Genomic DNA, 17,554 nt, shown 5'->3' with positions numbered 1-17,554 from the left:
AATACATGAAAATTAAACAGTATACTGTTAGTTAGCCAATGGGTGAAGGGAAAAATCACAAGAGTGATTAGAAATATCTTGAGAAAATGAAAGTGAAAATGCAGCATACCAAAATATATGGGATATAGTAAAAACAGTACAAAGAAGGACATTTATTGTGGTAAACACATTAAACAAGAAGGAAGATCTCAAGTCAACAACCTAACTTTACACCTCAAGGAACTAGAAGACTGCACTAAATCAAAAGTTAGCAGAAAAAAAGGAAAACAATAAAGATTAGAATAGTAATAAATAAATAAATAAATAAATAAATAAATAAATAAATAAATAAATAAATAGAAAATTTCAAAGAAACTAAAATCTTTTGAAAAGATTTAAAAAATTGACAAACTCTTAGCTAGAATAACTAGGAAAAAAGATTCAAATAAACTCAGAAGTGTAAAGGAGACATTATGACATGCTACAGAAATAAATGTATTACAGGAGACTACTATGAACAAGTATACTCCAACAACTGGATAACATAGAGTAAGTGGATAAGTTCCTAAAAACAGACAAAATACCAACTGAATCATAAATTCTATACATACCTATAACTAGTAAGAAGACTGAAACAGTAACTTCCTAACTAGAAAAGCCCAGGATCAGATGGCTTCACTGGAAAATACTACCAAACATTTATAGAAGTAACAACAATTCTACTCAAAACTTTCCAAAAAATTAAAGAGGAAAGAACACTTCCAGACTTATATGAGGCCAGCATTGCCTGATACCAAAGCCAGACAAAGTTAACTACAAGAAAAGTAAAGACCAGTATATCTGGTTTCTGCAGATGCAGAAATTCTCATCAGAATGTTAGCAGCCTAGATTCAGCAGGAACAAGTGGGATTTATTCCTGGGATGCAAGAATTGGGTCAACGTATGAAAACAAAGAATGTGATACACCACATTAAAAGAATGAAGGACAAAACCCACATGATCATCTCAATTGTTGCAGAAAAATGCATTTGACCAAATTCAACACCCTTTAATGATAAAAGTATTCAACAAACTAACAATAAATAGAAGGAAACTACCTCATGATAATAAAAACTATATATGACAAACCGCAAAACATTGCTGAAAGATATTGAGGTGACTGCTTCAAATTCACAGACATCAATGCAAAAGCCATCAGAAATAGGAAAAAAACCAAGCATAACATTATCAGGAACACAATAATTTTCTAATAACTGACACAAAAGAAGTGGAAATCCACAAGTTACCTGAAAATTCTAAATAATTATTTGAAGGAAGCTCAGCATGATTCAAGAGAACAATAAACAAACTCAGGAAAACAATGTATGAACAAAATGAGAAATCATAAGACAAATACATTTTGGAGCTTAAGCATATAAGTGAATGAAATGAAAAATTCAGTAGAGAGCTTCAACAACAGGCCCAATCAGGTAGAAGAAAGAATCTATGAATGTGAAGACAGGTCTCTTGATATTATCCAATCAGTGGGAAAAAAGAAATTAAATTGAAAAAGAGCAAAGAAAGTGTATGTGAATTATGGGACAACGTCAATTGAAACAATATTCACATTATGGGAGTCCCAGAAGGAGAAAGGAGAGCAAAAGACAGGGAAAACTTATTTGAAGAAATAATGGCTAAAAACTTTCCAAAACTAGGGAGAGATGCAGTCATCCAGGAACATGAAGCTCAAGTGTCCCCAAAATGATTTAATCCAAAGAGATCACATTGTAGTCAAGCTCTCAAAAAAATCAAAGAATTCTAAAAGCAAGAGAAAAAAGACTCACCACATACAAGGGAATCCTGATACAGCTGTCAGCAGACTTCTCAGCAGAAGGCCCAACAGGCCTTCCATGTGCTCAAAGAAAAACACAATCAACCAAGAATACTTCAGAACTGTCAATCACAAACTTTAGAAATGAAGGAGAGATAACGTCTTTCCCAAGCAAATAAAAGCTGGGGTAATTTATCATCATTAGATCTGCCTTATAAGAAATGCTAAAGGGAGTTCTTCAAGCTGAAAGGATGTGAATTAGTAACATGAAAATATATGGAAGTATAAAATTCACTGTTAAAGGTAAATATATAAATATATAGTTAATTTTCTGAATATTGCAATAGTGAACTCTAGCACATAGGTTAAAAGACAAAAGTGTTACCTATCAATGATGTAAATGACTTACATTCTCCACTAAAAGACATAGGGTGGCTCAATGAGTTACAAAAAAAAAAAAAAAATCCAAGTATATGGGGCCTATAAGAACACTCATAGACCAAAACTAAAAGGATGGAAAAATATTCTATGCAAATAGAAACCAAAAGAAGCTGGAGTAGCTATACTGATATTAGACAAAATAGACTTTAAGTGAAAAGCTGCAGCAAGAGATAAAGAAGATAAAGGGATCAATTCACTGAGAGGTTGTAACAATAGTAAATTTTTAGGCATCCAATAGGGGCACCTGGGTGGCTCAGTTGGTTGAGCTTCAGACGTCGGGTCAGGTCATGATCTTGCACTTGACGAGTTTGACCCCTGTGTCAGGCTCTGTGCTCACAGCTCAGAGCCTGGAGCCTGCTTTGTACTCTGTGTCTCCCTCTCTCTCTGCCCCTCCCCAGCTCATGCTGTGTCTTTCTCTGTCTCAAAAATAAACATAAACATTAAGAAATATATATATATTTAATATATATATATAAATATATATATTTATATATTTATATATATATTTATATATATTATATATAAATATATATATTATATATTATATATATATAAGAAATATATATATATATAGAGAGAGAGAGAGAGAGACACACATCCAGTATTGGAACACCTAGATACATTAAATAGTTTATAGATCTGAAGACAAAAGTAGATAGCAATGCAATAATAGAGGATTTCAATACCCTGCTTTCAACAATGGATAAATCATCCACATAGAAATATAATATGGAAATAATGGATTTGAATTACACTTAGACCAAATGGACCCAATAGACATGTACAGAATACAGAGCATTTCAACCACCAACAACAGAATATACATTCTTCTCAAGAATGGAACGTGGAACATTCTTCAGGATAGATCATATGTTAGGCCACAAACAACTCTTAACAAATTTAATAAGAGTGAAATCTTATCAAGTATTTGACCACATGATATGGTATAAAAGTGAATAATAGGAAAGCTGGAAAATTCATAAATATGTAAACCGCACACTTCTGAAAAAACAGTGGGTCAAAAGAAGAAATCGAAAGGGAAATTTAAAAAAAATCTTGAGATGAATGAAAATGGAAACAAACATACCAAAAATTATTGCATCTAGCAAAAACATTTCTAAGAGGAAGATTTATAGCGGTAAATACTTATATTAAGAAAAGAGAAAGATCTCAAACAACCTAATTTTACATTTCAAGGAAGTAGAAAATGAACAAAGCAGAAGAAAATAATAAAGATTAGAGCAGAAATATATGAAATAGAGACTAGAAAGATGATGGAAAAGATAAATGAAACTGAGTTGGTTTTTTGAATAGGAATACAAAATTGACAAACCTTTAGCTGCACTTAACCAGGAAAAAAAAAGATGACTGGAATAAGTGAGGGAGTAATATAACTGATACCGCAGAAATACAAAGGATCATAAGAGACTACTATGAACAATTTTATGCCAAAAAATTAGATAACTTAGAAGAAATGGATAGATGCATAGAAATGTAATTTACCAAGATTTAATCATGAAGTAATAGAAAAATGGAACAGACCAACAATGAGGAAGGGATTAGATGATGATGATGACAATAATAAATAATAATAAATCCCAACATATAAATGTCCAGGATGAGATGGCTTCACAGGTGAATTCTACCAAACATGTAAAGAATTGTTACCAATCCTTCTCAAACTCTTACAGAAAATTGAAGAGGAAAGAACACTTTCGAACTCATTTTACAAGGCCAGCATTACCAAAATACCATGATCCAAGACAAGAACATTAAGAGAAAAGAAAATTACAGGTCAATATCCATAATGGACATAGATGCAGAATCTTCACCAAAATACTAGTGCCAAATTCTAGAACACATTAACAGGATCATACACGAGGATTTAATGATGTTCCTCCCTGGGATGCAAGCATCATTCAGGGTATGTAAATCATTAACATAATGAAGGATAAATATATCATCATCTCCATAGGTGCAGAAAAAGTATTTGGCAATTCTTTTATGATAAAAAAAAAATCTGAACAAATTAGGTTTAGATGGGATGTTTCTCAGTATAATAAAATATTGAAAAGCCCACAGCTAACCTCATACTTCGTGGTGAAACACTGAAAGCTTTTCCTCCAAGATCAGGAACAAGACAAGGATGCCCACTCTTACCACTGTGTTCTGTTTAATGTAGTACTGGAAGTCATAGAGCAAGTAGGCAAGAAAGAGAAATAAAAGGCATCCAAATCAGAAAGAAAAAGTAAAATTGTCTCTGCAGATGACATGCTCTTATATGCAGAATACCCTAAAGACTCCACCAAAAAACTGTTCGAACTAATAAGCAAGTAAAGTTGCAGATACAAAATTAGCGTGCAGAAATCATTTGTGTTTCTATATACTAACAAATTATCTGAAAGAGAAATAAGAAAGCAGTCCCATTTGTAGTACCATTAAAAACAATAAAATACTTAGGAATAAATTTAACCAAGGAGGTGAAAGACATGTACACTGAAAACTGTAAGACATTGATGAAAGGGATTAATGAAGATCCAGCAATTGCACTAATAGATATTTACCCCAAGAATACAAAAATACGAATTCAAAGGGATACATGTACCCCGAATGTTTATAGCAGCAGCATCTACAATACCCAAATTATGGAAATGACCCAAAGGTTCTTTGACTGATGAATGGATAAAGAAAATGTGGTATATTTATATACGATGGAATATTACTCAGCCATAAAAAAGAATGAAATCTTGCAAAAAAGACGTGGATGGAGCTAGAGAGGTTTATGCTAAGTGAAATAAGTCAGTCAGAAAAAGACAAATACCATATAATTCCATTCATATGTGGAATTTAAGAAACAAAACAAATGATCATAGGGGAAAAAAAGAGAAAGAGAGGTAAACCAAACACACACTTTTAGCTATAGAGAACAAACACATGGTTACCAGAGGAGAAGTGGGGGGGGGGGGTGGGAATGGGTTAAATAGGTATTGAGGATTAAGGAATGTACTTGTAATTGAGCACCATGTGTTATATGTTAAGTGTTGAATTACTAAATTGTACACCTGAAACATACAGTATAATGAAACTAACAATACACTGTATGTTAACTGAAATTTAAATAAAAAATTTTTAAAAACAGATTGAAGAAGACACAACTAATTGGAAAGGTACCTCATGTTCTTGGATTGGAAGGATAGATATTTTTAAAGTTCATACTTTGTAAAGCAATTTATAGAGCCAGTGCAATCCCTAGCAAAATTCCAATGGCATTATTTTTACAGAAATAGTAAAACCGTTTTGAAATTTGTGTGGAACCATAAGAGACCCTCAATACCAAAAACAATCTTGAGAATGAAGAATAAATCTGGAAGCATCACACTTCCTAAATTACAATTTATGATACAAAGGTATAGGAATCAAAACAGTGTGGCACTGGCATAAAATCAGGCACATAGACCAGTGGAACAGTATAGAGAGCTCAAACATAAACCCATGCATACGTGGTTAACTAATATTTGACAAGGGCACCAAGAACATACAGTGGGAAAATGGTAGTCTCTTCAATCAGTGGTGTTAGGAAAACTGGATATGCACATGTAAAAGAATGAAACTGGACTCCTGTCTTACATCAGTCACAGAAATTGTCTTGAAATGTATCAGAGACATATGAAATCATAAGAAAAAGAGACTTATCTGACACTGTAAAACTCCTAAAAGAAAACATAGGGGGAAAATCCTTGACTTTGTTTTTAGCAGTGTTAGCTTGGATAAGACACCAACTTCACAGGCAAAGAAAGCTAAAATAAACATAAACACATCAAACTAAAGAGCTTCTACACAGTAAAGGAAATATTCAGTAAACTGAAATGGCAACCTATAGAATGGGAAAAAATATTTGCAAACTATATATGTCATAAGGGTTTAATATCTAAAATATAAAGAACTCACACAGCTAATAGGGGAAAAGCAAACAATCCAATTAGAAAATTGGCAGAGGAATTTAAGAGACACATTTCCAAAGAAGATATACAAACAGGTATGTCAACAGATGTATGAAGAGGAGTTCACGGTCACTAATCATCAGGCATACCCAAACCACAATGAGATATCACCTCACACCTATTATGGGAGCTATTTTCAAACAATGAGGTAACAAATGTTGATAAGGATGTGGGGAAAAAGGAACTCTGATGTACTCTTGGTTGGAATGTAAACTGGCATATCCAAAATGGAAAACAGTATGACGGGTCTTCAAAAAATTAAAAACAGAACTGTCAGATGATCCAGAAACCTACTCCTGGGTATATATCTGAAGGAATTGAAATCAGTGCATTGAAGGGATAACTGCACACCCATGTTCATTGTAGCATTATTCACAATAACCAAGACATGGAAGCAACCCAAATGCCCATCAACAGATGAATGTTAAAAAAAAAAAAAAGGTGTGATACATATATAAACTGGAATATTATTCAGCAGTGGGAAAGGAGGATATCCTGCCATTTGCAACAACACAGATAAACCTTGAGCACATTATGCTAAGTGCGATAAGTCAGAGAAAGACAAGTACTATATGATTATCACTAATTTGTGGAATCTAGAAAGTCAAACCTATAAAAAAAAATAGCCAGTGAAATGGTGATTACCACCAGGGAATAGGATGTGTGAGGGGTAAGATTCATAATGTTTAAGGGCACAAACTTGTAACAAGTAGTAAATAAGCCAGAGAGATATAAAAATAAATAAATAAAAATAAAAGGGAAATACTGAACAAAACATATTTGAACAAAAGAGCTTTCTTGTACTTTAAGTTTTTCCTGAGTTTTGTTTTGTTTTGTGTACCTAGAGAGGTTGGTAATATGGAAGGAATATATATTAAAAAAAAATAGTCATGTGGGATTAGTTGAAAATAAAGAACTATTGAAGAAGGGGAACCAGTTCTGGTATTTTATGAATCTTCTAACCTAGATAAGAAAAAGCCACCAGAGCAAAAAATTTTAACAGCTTTCTTTTATAATCCAAAATTTTAGTTACGAATATTATCCATCCACCCTCCAACCTGGGTAATTTGAAAAAGTCACTTGGTTCTTCCAGTTTTTGAAATAAAGAGTCTAATTTTAGCTTCTCTTTAGTCCTCAAAATTGCTTTTCTTCTCCTTGTTTCTTAGATTTTTATGCTGCACTGCCCCATTCTGGCTAGAAGAGAAGTTAGCACTCAGCTCAGATACTTCCCAGATCTCATCTTGCCTTTGGGGCAGGTAGATATCATGTTGCTTTCTTAGACTTTCATTTCTGTTGTAAGTTGAGAACTGACATCACCTCCAGGTGGGGTGTGTAAGGGTATAGTGGTACCCCAGGTGGTTCTGCAGTCGCTGTGTCCTTCTGTGCTGGTAGAAGACAGACCTAGACTCTGGGATGCACATCTATACATGACTGATGATGACTGCCCTTTTTACTCCCATTTTTGTCATGACAGGAAAGGTCTTGCATGAGGAGCACGTTGAACTCTTGATGGACGAGTTTGCATTCCTGAAAAAAGAAGTGGTGGGAAAAGACCTGCTAAAAGGGTCTCTCCTCTTTACAGGTCAGTTTGAGGTGGGATCACAGGTCATGTGTAACTGGTGAGGCCAGAAAGCTAACTAGGTTCTTTCCTAGTTCTCTAGGATGTTAATTTGGATTCATTTTTTCTAAAGACTGTGTGACTGAAGGCCAATTTAATATAATCTTCCCATGCTTCCACAAACAATAAAAATAGCCATTTTTTTTTTCTTTCCTCAAATGAGATTTAAGTGCTTGGTGGACCTTAGGTAAAAGTATGTTAGAAATCTTAAGCTTACAAATGCTTCTGTCCCAACCTTTTAGATAGAATTTTCCTCATTAAATCTTAACAAATTGGAGACTATTTTTCCACAGGAGGTTGAACATGGACTCAGGTTCTTGGAGAGGAGAATATTTTTGTTCTCTTTGCAGAGTAAACAATATTCATAGCCCCTTTCTTCCTCCAACACGTTACAAGGACATGGGCAGCCCCCAGAATATTTGGTCTACACTATATTTGATTATTTGCTCTATGTTGGTCATTATTTGAGGAGCTCCATTAGCAATAGGATATGAGCATCCTGGAGCCTCCTGCTCTTTGGATGACCTTCTTATCTGGCTATATCCTAGAGTATTTGGAACCTTTCCTGAGGGCTTTCCTTATAGAAGCAAAACCCTGACATGGTCAGGCATTGCTAAGTGGTAAAACCATTTATCTCCTCATGAATTTTCAGAAAATAACAGTGAAACCTCTTTTTAAAATCCACCTTCATCTTTTAAAATAATGATAGAGTTGTAACAATAACCATGAACCTGTACAAGGAACTGTGCCACGTATGTGACCTGCATTAATTAGTTCATGTTAATTCATATATGATAATCCTATAAAGTGAGTATTTATACCCCCATTATACACACAGAGAAAAGGAAGCTCAGAGAGGTGAATAGCTTCACAAAGTTGTCAAAAACAGCTTTGTGGCAGAGCCAGATTGGAGCTCACGCCTCTGACTTCATGGCTCAAACATTTGGTGGCTGCTCTGTCCTCTCCAAAAAGCCCAAGAGCAGACAGTAACCAGCTGAGAGGGAGAAACCTTTCTTTTGTAACTTTGATATTTAGGTCCTAGTGACTTCAAACCATGTTGTCTATGAAACTTATAAATTTTTTTGCTTTTATTTATAGCTTGTTCTTTTTTATTTTTTAAATAAAAATTTTTTTATAACATTTATTTATTTTTGAGACAGAGAGAGACAGAGCATGAATGGGGGAGGGGCAGAGAGAGGGAGACACAGAATCGGAAGCAGGCTCCAGGCTCTGAGCTGTCAGCCCAGAGCCCGACACGGGGCTCGAACTCACGGACCGTGAGATCGTGACCTGAGCTGAAGTCGGACGCTCAACCGACTGAGCCACCCAGGCGCCCCTGTTCTCTTTTTTAAAAAAGAGAACATTCATTAGTCATAATATGAATTCTTTTCAAGTCAGTATCAAATTTGTAAGGAATTAGTTTATAAACAACGTAACAGGTTACGTAGCCTTTTAAGTTTGGGTTATGTTTAAAATTGGGGCTGGATGGGGCGCCTGGGTGGCGCAGTCGGTTAAGCGTCCGACTTCAGCCAGGTCACGATCTCGCGGTCCGGGAGTTCGAGCCCCGCGTCAGGCTCTGGGCTGATGGCTCAGAGCCTGGAGCCTGTTTCCGATTCTGTGTCTCCCTCTCTCTCTGCCCCTCCCCCGTTCATGCTCTGTCTCTCTCTGTCCCAAAAATAAATAAACATTGAAAAAAAATTAAAAAAAAATAAATAAATAAAATAAAATAAAATTGGGGCTGGAGAGAGTCGGGAGCAATATCTTAACCACACATATTTCTCACACAGATATTTTTTTTAATGTACTTTTGTGTAGGAGATTATGAAGACTAAGGAAACACTTACTGTATCAGTTTTTTTTTATATTGACATAGTTTATCGGTATTGCTGTTTTCTTCATAGCTATCATGGTGCCTTCACCCTATTGTCATTTACCCTATTGTTAGTTAGATGGTATTTATAGGAATATAGGCTTGGGGGCCTAAAATACCTTGGTTCTTTTTCTTTTATAAGACTTCTTTAAATCACTAACTGAAGAGGGTATGTATGTATGTGTGTGTATGTTTACTATATGTAAACCACATGTGCATAGTAGAAGCCTGAAATATTTTTATTATCCTATGGGCTAGATGGACTGCTGTTTCCAATAAAATGTTTTATTTTCCTAAGAAAATTGAATCAAGTAAACAAGAAAAAAGAGAAATGCTTTCATGAAGTTTTCATTCAGGCACCTAAATATTAGTAGTCATCTTGCATATCATGCTGTAAGGCAAGGTTGCTTTGTCTTGAGGACCTAGCCACACACCTGCCCACTTGCTCCCTCAGCTCTCCAGCTATCAGTCCTTACTTCCCACTTCCCATGGTATTTGTGATTCCCCACAGCTGGCCCATTGGAAGAAGAGCGGTTTGGCTTCCCTGCGTTCAGTGGCATTTCTCGCCTGACCTGGCTGGTCTCCCTCTTTGGGGAACTTTCTCTTATATCCGCCACTTTGGAAGAGCGAAAGGAAGATCAACATATGAAAATGACTGTGTGCTTAGAGACAGAGAACAAACGGTAGGTTGTGAGAAACTGTGAGGAGGAAACTTGAGGACATTGTCATATGTTCACAAAGGTGAATCTAGACAGAGCCCAGAGGCCCTAGACCCCCAACCCCAACTCCAGAAGGACTGTCTGCTTTTGTAGACACAGTAGGTGCTGGGATTTCACTTATGTTGGCCTTATTCATCCTCACAGCAGCCTTGGAAGGAAAATAAGACGAACATGATCCCCTTTGCCAAGTACATAGAGGCTTACGGAATTTGAGCAGGTTGCCTAAGCCACACAAGTGAGCAAGATCAGATGAAGTAACAAATCCAGTTTACCCCTGAGACCTGAATTTTTTCCACCATTTTATTATGAATGTTTCAGACATATGGTAAAGTTGGAAGAATTTTGCAGTGAACACCCATACAACTACTACCTAGATCTTGCCATTGACATTTTATCTTGCTTGCTTATCACGTGTCCAAATATCCATCCCTCTTTGTGACTACAATTTAAGGTTCTGTTTCTCAGCTTTATCTTATTCTGTCATACTATTCCCAAAGTGTTCTGATTCTTTATTTTTTATACCAAGTCTTTTAAAACAAAAGCATATTCATAATTCTCCTTGAAAAGCACTTGGGCTCTATAAAATATTTAAAATAACAAGTGTTTTGGAGTGTTTCTAAATGTGCTTCCAGCTGGTGGGGCTCTTGGTAGTAAAAGAAACAGACCATTGGGTATTTACAAAAAGAGAAAAGTATTTGGGTTCCTGAATGAAGCCTGATCTTTGTCCATTTTGAGGAGTTTCCTCTTTGCTGGGGAAAGGCAGAGGTCACAGATGAAGGAAGATAAAGCATGCGGAACCTGCAAGGGCTGCATTTGGAGTAATAGCACTAGCGGACCCTGACCTTGTAAGTGTAAGAATTGCAGCTATGGTCTGACCATCCCCACAGATAGGTGCTGTCCCCAGTAGCCAGAGCTAAACATAGCTCAGGGTGCTTCTGGAGCACAGAAAAGGGGAATGTGAGAGGTCAGGTCATGCTTCTCAGAGGAAAATGTGCTCTTCTCAGTCCTTGACAGGAAATAAGATGTGAGGGAAGCAGAGACTAACTCATTATTGCAAAGGCGGGGCAGGCATCAGATGACAGGTTGGGACAGATGGCAAACAACATATTATAATAAGTTGTTAATTACATATAATACTTTCTACTTCACAGATTGTACTTTTACTGTCACACCACCACAATAGCATAGGTGAAGCTGTATATTTATTAGTCATGTCCACTGATTAGGAAATTGAAACAGAGGAAACATCCTTGATGTTTGGCATTTCCTCAGACTTTTAAGACTCCATGTTCTATGGAAGGATATGAGAAATTTTCTTAGGTAGATCAGAACCTTTGGAATATCTCAAATTTCTTTTTATTCCCTTTTTAAAAAAAATATTATTTATTTTATTATTTATTTTATTTGAGAGAGAGGGATAGAGAGCGCAAGCAGGGTAGAGGGGCAGAGGGAGAGAGAGAAGATCCCAAGCAGGCTCCATACTCTGCCTGGAGCCTGATGTGGGGTTCAATCCCACAACTTTGGGATCATGACCTGAGCTGAAATCAAGAGTCAGATGCTCAACTGATAGAGCCACCCAGGTGCCCCTGTCTCAAATTTATTTGTATCCAACGTTAAAGCAGTGAATAAACAGCATTAATGTTCATCTTTGTTATCAAATTCTGGAATGTTTTAAAGCATGTACCATGTGCTTTTAAAACTAGCCATGAGCTGAAACTAATACAGTGTTAATGTCACCTACCTCAGTTAAGTAAAACAAAACTAGCCATGGAGATTAATGTTTTAGAAGTGAGACCAACTTTTTGATGATAGAGTTTGTAATAATTTATTTTTAAAAATTGGAGTCATAATCAAAAATTTTTTAATGATAGATTGAACACCTTAGTTTTACTAGTTTACTAATCTAACTACTATCTTTTAGACTCTGTCTGACCTGAATATGAATTTTTTATGTATGGGCTATCATTGATTTATACATGAATCATCTTATCATTTAAAATTTTTTTTTTCAACGTTTATTTATTTTTTTTGGGACAGAGAGAGACAGAGCATGAACAGGGGAGGGGCAGAGAGAGAGGGAGACACAGAATCGGAAACAGGCTCCAGGCTCCAAGCCATCAGCCCAGAGCCTGATGCGGGGCTTGAACTCACAGACCGCGAGATCGTGACCTGGCTGAAGTCGGACGCTTAACCAACTGCGCCACCCAGGCGCCCCTCATCTTATCATTTTAATGACTTCCAGAATAGACGACTTGGTGAAATGTAGCTCTTCAAAGCAAATAAGTCCCTGCTTGGTTTACATGCTGCTTAGTATAGTGTCCTCTGTGACAGAGAAAGGCCATCTTATCCTGTAAATGTAGTTATGGCTTCTGACTGTGCTTGGGAAGAATGCTTGGGATCTGTGGGCTTCTTTCTCTCTCTCCCCCAAAACTTGACTCAGTCTGCAGGCCTGAGTTTCAGCTTTCAACTATAAGTAGATGTCTTTCTAGGGTTGTTAACTGCACATTAGGAGCCTGTGCCAGTTGTTTCCAGACACAACTTTTTAAGTTATAGCTATTTTCAAACAATAGAGTAGAATAGAGCAGAACCATAACTGGGAATGGGGAAGAGGCTGGCGGGGGGAGGGGGTGGGGGGGTGGGGGGTGGGGGGAGGGGGTGGGAAGCATGATTTTGAGAGGTCACAATAAAAGGACTAGCCAGACAGGGATCATTACTTGAATTCCTGTTGTGGAAGTGCTGGTGTTAGAGACTGTTTACTGAGTGCTTACTGTGTGCCAGGCACAGGCCTAGCCCTTTAACAAGGATTTTCTCATAGAATCTTTATGCGAACTCTCTAAGTGGGAATTATTATGATCACCTGGGAAACTGAGGTTCAGCACTGTTAAGAAACTTGCTAAAGGCACAGAACTAAGTGTTGTGTGAGAATCACACTTAGGCAGTCTGTCTCCTGTCCCCAGATTGTGACACCTTCCCCCCAAAACTTCATGGGAAGGGCACAAGAAAGGAAGGTCTTAGAAACCACATCAGGTCTCGTCTTTCCCTTGTTGCAGTCTTCACCTGCCAATGACGTAGGTGTCATTGTCTTAGAGCCCAAGGTCATCCAAATAACCCTAGTGCAGCTTAATTCTCAAGCCCGTGTTCTTTCCATCTTACCAACAGTTTTCACACTTTGTAAAAATAAACAATACTTTTTTAATCCAAATGTCATGTGGATAGTCAATGTATAGAAGAGTTACACGTTTCAGCTCTCCTGTCAAAGACAGCTGGTAGGAGTGTGGTCCCTGCCTGCTCATCCTTAAGAGCCTGGGGAGAGCAGTTAGAAATCACCACCTCCACCGGGTTTGCAGATGCAGGCTGAAACTCGGGATATGGATGTGGTTAAACACCTCCCTGTGGAAGGGGAGACCTAAGAAGCTTTTTGTTGGTAGTCTATGCCCAAGTTGACAAATGCAAATATTTGCAAATGAAAGTTCTCGCAGAGAGAAAGAGTGGAGGAGTGGTCTGTGAATTTAAAACTTGTGTTTTGGGTTGGGATGTCTGGAGCTAAGTGTTGTCCAAGCCCAGAACGTGTGTGGACAAGGTCCCATCCTCAACCCTACTCTATTCAGTTGACAGTAAAGTGCTAACAGTCAGTATGCACACACCGGATAATGTATGGAAGTGTTTAATCACTATATTGTATGCCTGAAACTAATATATCGTACACTGTTAAGTAACTGGAATTAAAATAAAAACTTTTTTAAAAAGTTACAGATAAGACAGTCACAAGAAAAAACAAACTGATGTTCACACAAAATCATTGAGTGAATTCCCTTGCCTGATGGCAAAATTAAATGAAGGACTGTTTGGCCCTGAAGTTGGAAACAATCACCCAAGGCCTTTGGGAGGCTGGTAGAGGTCAAGATGCCACCTGAGCCACTACATTGAGCAGCAGCTTCAGGGAAGATAGGTACAATATGCAGACCTGTTACCAGGTTCTCACGGGCTAGCAAACATCCACCTGCACTCTCTTGTAATCTCTAACATTTATGATTCTTTTGTCTTTGCAGTCCGCTCACATGGATTGAAGAGAAAGGACCTGGTCTAAAACGAAACAGACATTTAAGCTTCCATTTTAAATCTGGGTCCCTGGAGAATATGCCAAATGTAGGAGTCAATAAGAATATTTTCCTGAAAGATCAAAACATATTTGTCCAGAAACTCTTGGGCCAGTTCTCTGAAAAGGAACTGGCTGCTGAAAAGAAACGCATCCTACACTGCCTGTGGCTTGCAGAAGAAATCCAGAAATACTGCTACTCAAAGAAGTAAGAGAAGGAAACATGCGGCACATCTAAGATGGGACCATAGTTTGCTTTTTATGAAGAGTTGACCTCTATCTCTATTCTTAAAATTAAACATATCTTGGGCAAACAGGATTTGCTTACTGTCCCGAGCTGTGTTGGGAGTGATATTTGGGAGTTGGGACACATGTAATAGGGATGAGAGAACTAACCTTGGTAGAGCTGAGCCAAGTGCTTCGTATGCCTGATTTAATTTACTCTTCCCAACAGCCCTATCAGATGGGTATTACCAGGTTTGTTTTCATTAGTGTATTGGAAAATTTTATTTGAAGTCACCCAGATAGTAAATATGAGAACCAGCCTTTAAATCTTACTCATGCACTGAACCACTGCAAAATAGCCTCTTCCCTGCTTTAAGGAGTTATGTTTCACCCAACAAACTGTCACTGGGCGAGTATGCTAGGTGCTAAGGATTCTAAAAATGAATAAGACATAGCCGCTTTCCTCGCTAACCTTGTCGAAAGCAAACCAGTCATACAAACTGGTCACTGTAATGTAATAGGTCCAGTAAAAGAGATATGCCCCTGGTCATCTGGAGGAAGGTTTGGGGAAAACCTACAAACCAAATCTTCATAACTAGGTTAGTTGTGTACAGGTGAGAGGAAGGCTTTTCTTGGCAGAGTGCTGACATGACCAAAGAGAAGGAAGTGAGAAACAAGCTGGTGAGTACCCTGGGAACAGTGTTGCTAGAGCATTGTGTCTGGAGGAGGGAGTCCCAGAGATTAAATCTGTGGGGTCCCTATAAGCCAGATCAAGGAGCTAGGGTCTTATTTCTTAGGCACTGAAGGCTCTTATTTAACAGGGGAGTGGCATGGTCAGTTTTCTAGTTTAGAAATGAAAACTTCCAGGAGGAAATGAGACTTGAGACCAAGGAGGAGGCATCCCGTTAAGAGCCAACAAATGTGTTCATACTTGCAGCCCTTGGCTTATCTAGACTCACTGCTTCTGTTGAGACACAGCTGACTTGAGGCAGAGCTGATTCCCAGGAATCTTCCCTTTCATTTCATTGGTTGTCCTGTTGCATTTTCTTTGAAGCTTGTGTTAGATTTCTTGCCTTTGTGAATGTCTCCCTCTTGCTTTTTGCCTACTACCTTCCCATTGTGAGGTTTAGGAGCTGGGAAGTCATTGGTGTCAGCACTCTATTTTCTACCTCGATTTCCATGATTCTGTCACCATATACCTCAAGGTAGAAACCAAAACTCCTTAAGGTTGTTCTTTTATTTGCCATGTAAAACAGTTTAATAAATATTGGTCAGTTAGTTCTCTTGTTTTATTATTCACATCAAATATCCTTTGTGGCCAAGAAATACTGTATCTATTTTTGTGTGTTGTACAGCATCTAGCATGAGGCAAATATGTGATTAGAATGTAGTGCAATGGCGTCTCCCATTTGGGCCTGATAACTGCTATTTCAAAAATATTGGCCATATTTGGTATTAGAGGTGGGGGTGGGTGTCAAAACCAGAGCTGGATAGTAAAGTGGTATAAACTGGTTTTATTTAATTAAGACTTGTGATAGATGAAAACAGATCTCAGTATAGAACCAGGCTCAATTCCAAATTGTATTTTCAGTGGATGGAAAATTACTAAGAGGAAACATGGGGAGGGAATTCTGTCTAAACCAACTTGATAAGGTTCTTGCTGAAGGCAGGCCAGTGTACTCAAATACCAGGGGTGGGGGACAAGGGATTTGATCAGATATTGAGGGTAGGGATTCTCATGGAACTGACTTAAGAGTTTTGCTAAATTGGGTGATGCAAAGACAGACGTGGAAATCCAAAGTTTGAGGCCTAGTTTGAGAAGAGGGTTCAGAGGAGCCTGACTAAAAGTTTGGTCAAAGTCTTTGTCATGGGTTATGTGATTACTAACTGATGACTACTCATCTTAAGCTTGTTTTGTGTGTGGTCAAGAGATTAAAATGAAAACATCCATTAGTTTTACTAATTGGTAAGAATTGCAGAAGGAGAAGGAAAAGATGGGAGAAAATAGAATCTGGAGAGATGGAGCAGGAGTCCTTCTTCCTCTGCTATTTACAACTGCCCTCATCATCCTTTGGGGCTACTGGAGCCATTCTGGCCCCAGCCTACTGCAGCATTTCCCAAATACTCCTTCCTCTGAAACCCCACCCCCACCCCCACCCCCAATCTATCACTGTCTTCCAGAGCTTCACTGAAGTTAAGCCACAAGTATCCCCTGCCATTTGTTTACCCAAAAAATGGTGACCTTTGTTTTTTCCCTTGACTTTCATGGAAGGCTTAGTGAGAAAAGAGGGATTTGAGGTCTGAGATTTCAGAACAAATTAGGCTTTTAGTCCAACTAGAAGAAAAAAGCCCTTTATCCCACTGTACTAATGCTTTGTGTTAGAGGGTCTTCTGGAAGAAAAGTAACATAGTAGTGCCTTTGATCCCTCTCTGCTCCTCACCCACTTCTGTGGTAGGAGCAACCTGCCTTTAGTGATAAAGCTGAAAAAGAAACTAAGCAGCAAAGCCCAACCTCCCTCTAGGTGCACCTGAATTCTCCATTTGTCCATGTGGTAGGTGACAGGGGTAGGCTCTTCCTCTGTAGTGGGGTGGCTTGAAGCTTTGAAAGAAAGTTACTTTCAGAGTAGCAAACCTATTTGGCTTTGGATCCCAGCTACATTTCCCAATCTTTGTCATAATAAAACTGGTACTTTTTTAAAAAACTTAGTCTCTCTCCTATGTTTATAGCTGAATTGGTCCCCAGAATTGGGAAGGAGAAAAAGGAATGCACCTTGCTGGCACCTTAAATCCCAACA

At 37.8% G+C, this 17,554-nt stretch overlaps 1 protein-coding gene across 3 annotated transcripts in view; it reads left to right on the top strand.

Annotated features, from left to right (window-relative positions):
• The window catches only part of BLVRA (biliverdin reductase A), a 52,208-nt gene extending 37,355 nt beyond the window's left edge, over window positions 1-14,853 (top strand). For all 3 annotated transcript variants that reach the window (XM_047842566.1, XM_047842577.1, XM_047842584.1), the window contains 3 exons: window positions 7,706-7,813; window positions 10,231-10,402; window positions 14,488-14,853. In XM_047842566.1, the coding sequence (XP_047698522.1) occupies window positions 7,706-7,813; window positions 10,231-10,402; window positions 14,488-14,746 (539 nt within the window). In that variant the 3' untranslated portion in view covers window positions 14,747-14,853. The remainder of the gene's footprint in view (window positions 1-7,705; window positions 7,814-10,230; window positions 10,403-14,487) is intronic.
• The last annotated feature ends 2,701 nt before the right edge of the window (window positions 14,854-17,554 follow it).

The sequence above is a fragment of the Prionailurus viverrinus genome, chromosome A2 (assembly GCF_022837055.1).
Source record: "Prionailurus viverrinus isolate Anna chromosome A2, UM_Priviv_1.0, whole genome shotgun sequence".
NCBI lineage: Eukaryota > Metazoa > Chordata > Mammalia > Carnivora > Felidae > Prionailurus > Prionailurus viverrinus.
This window is presented reverse-complemented; position numbering and strand designations above follow the sequence as displayed.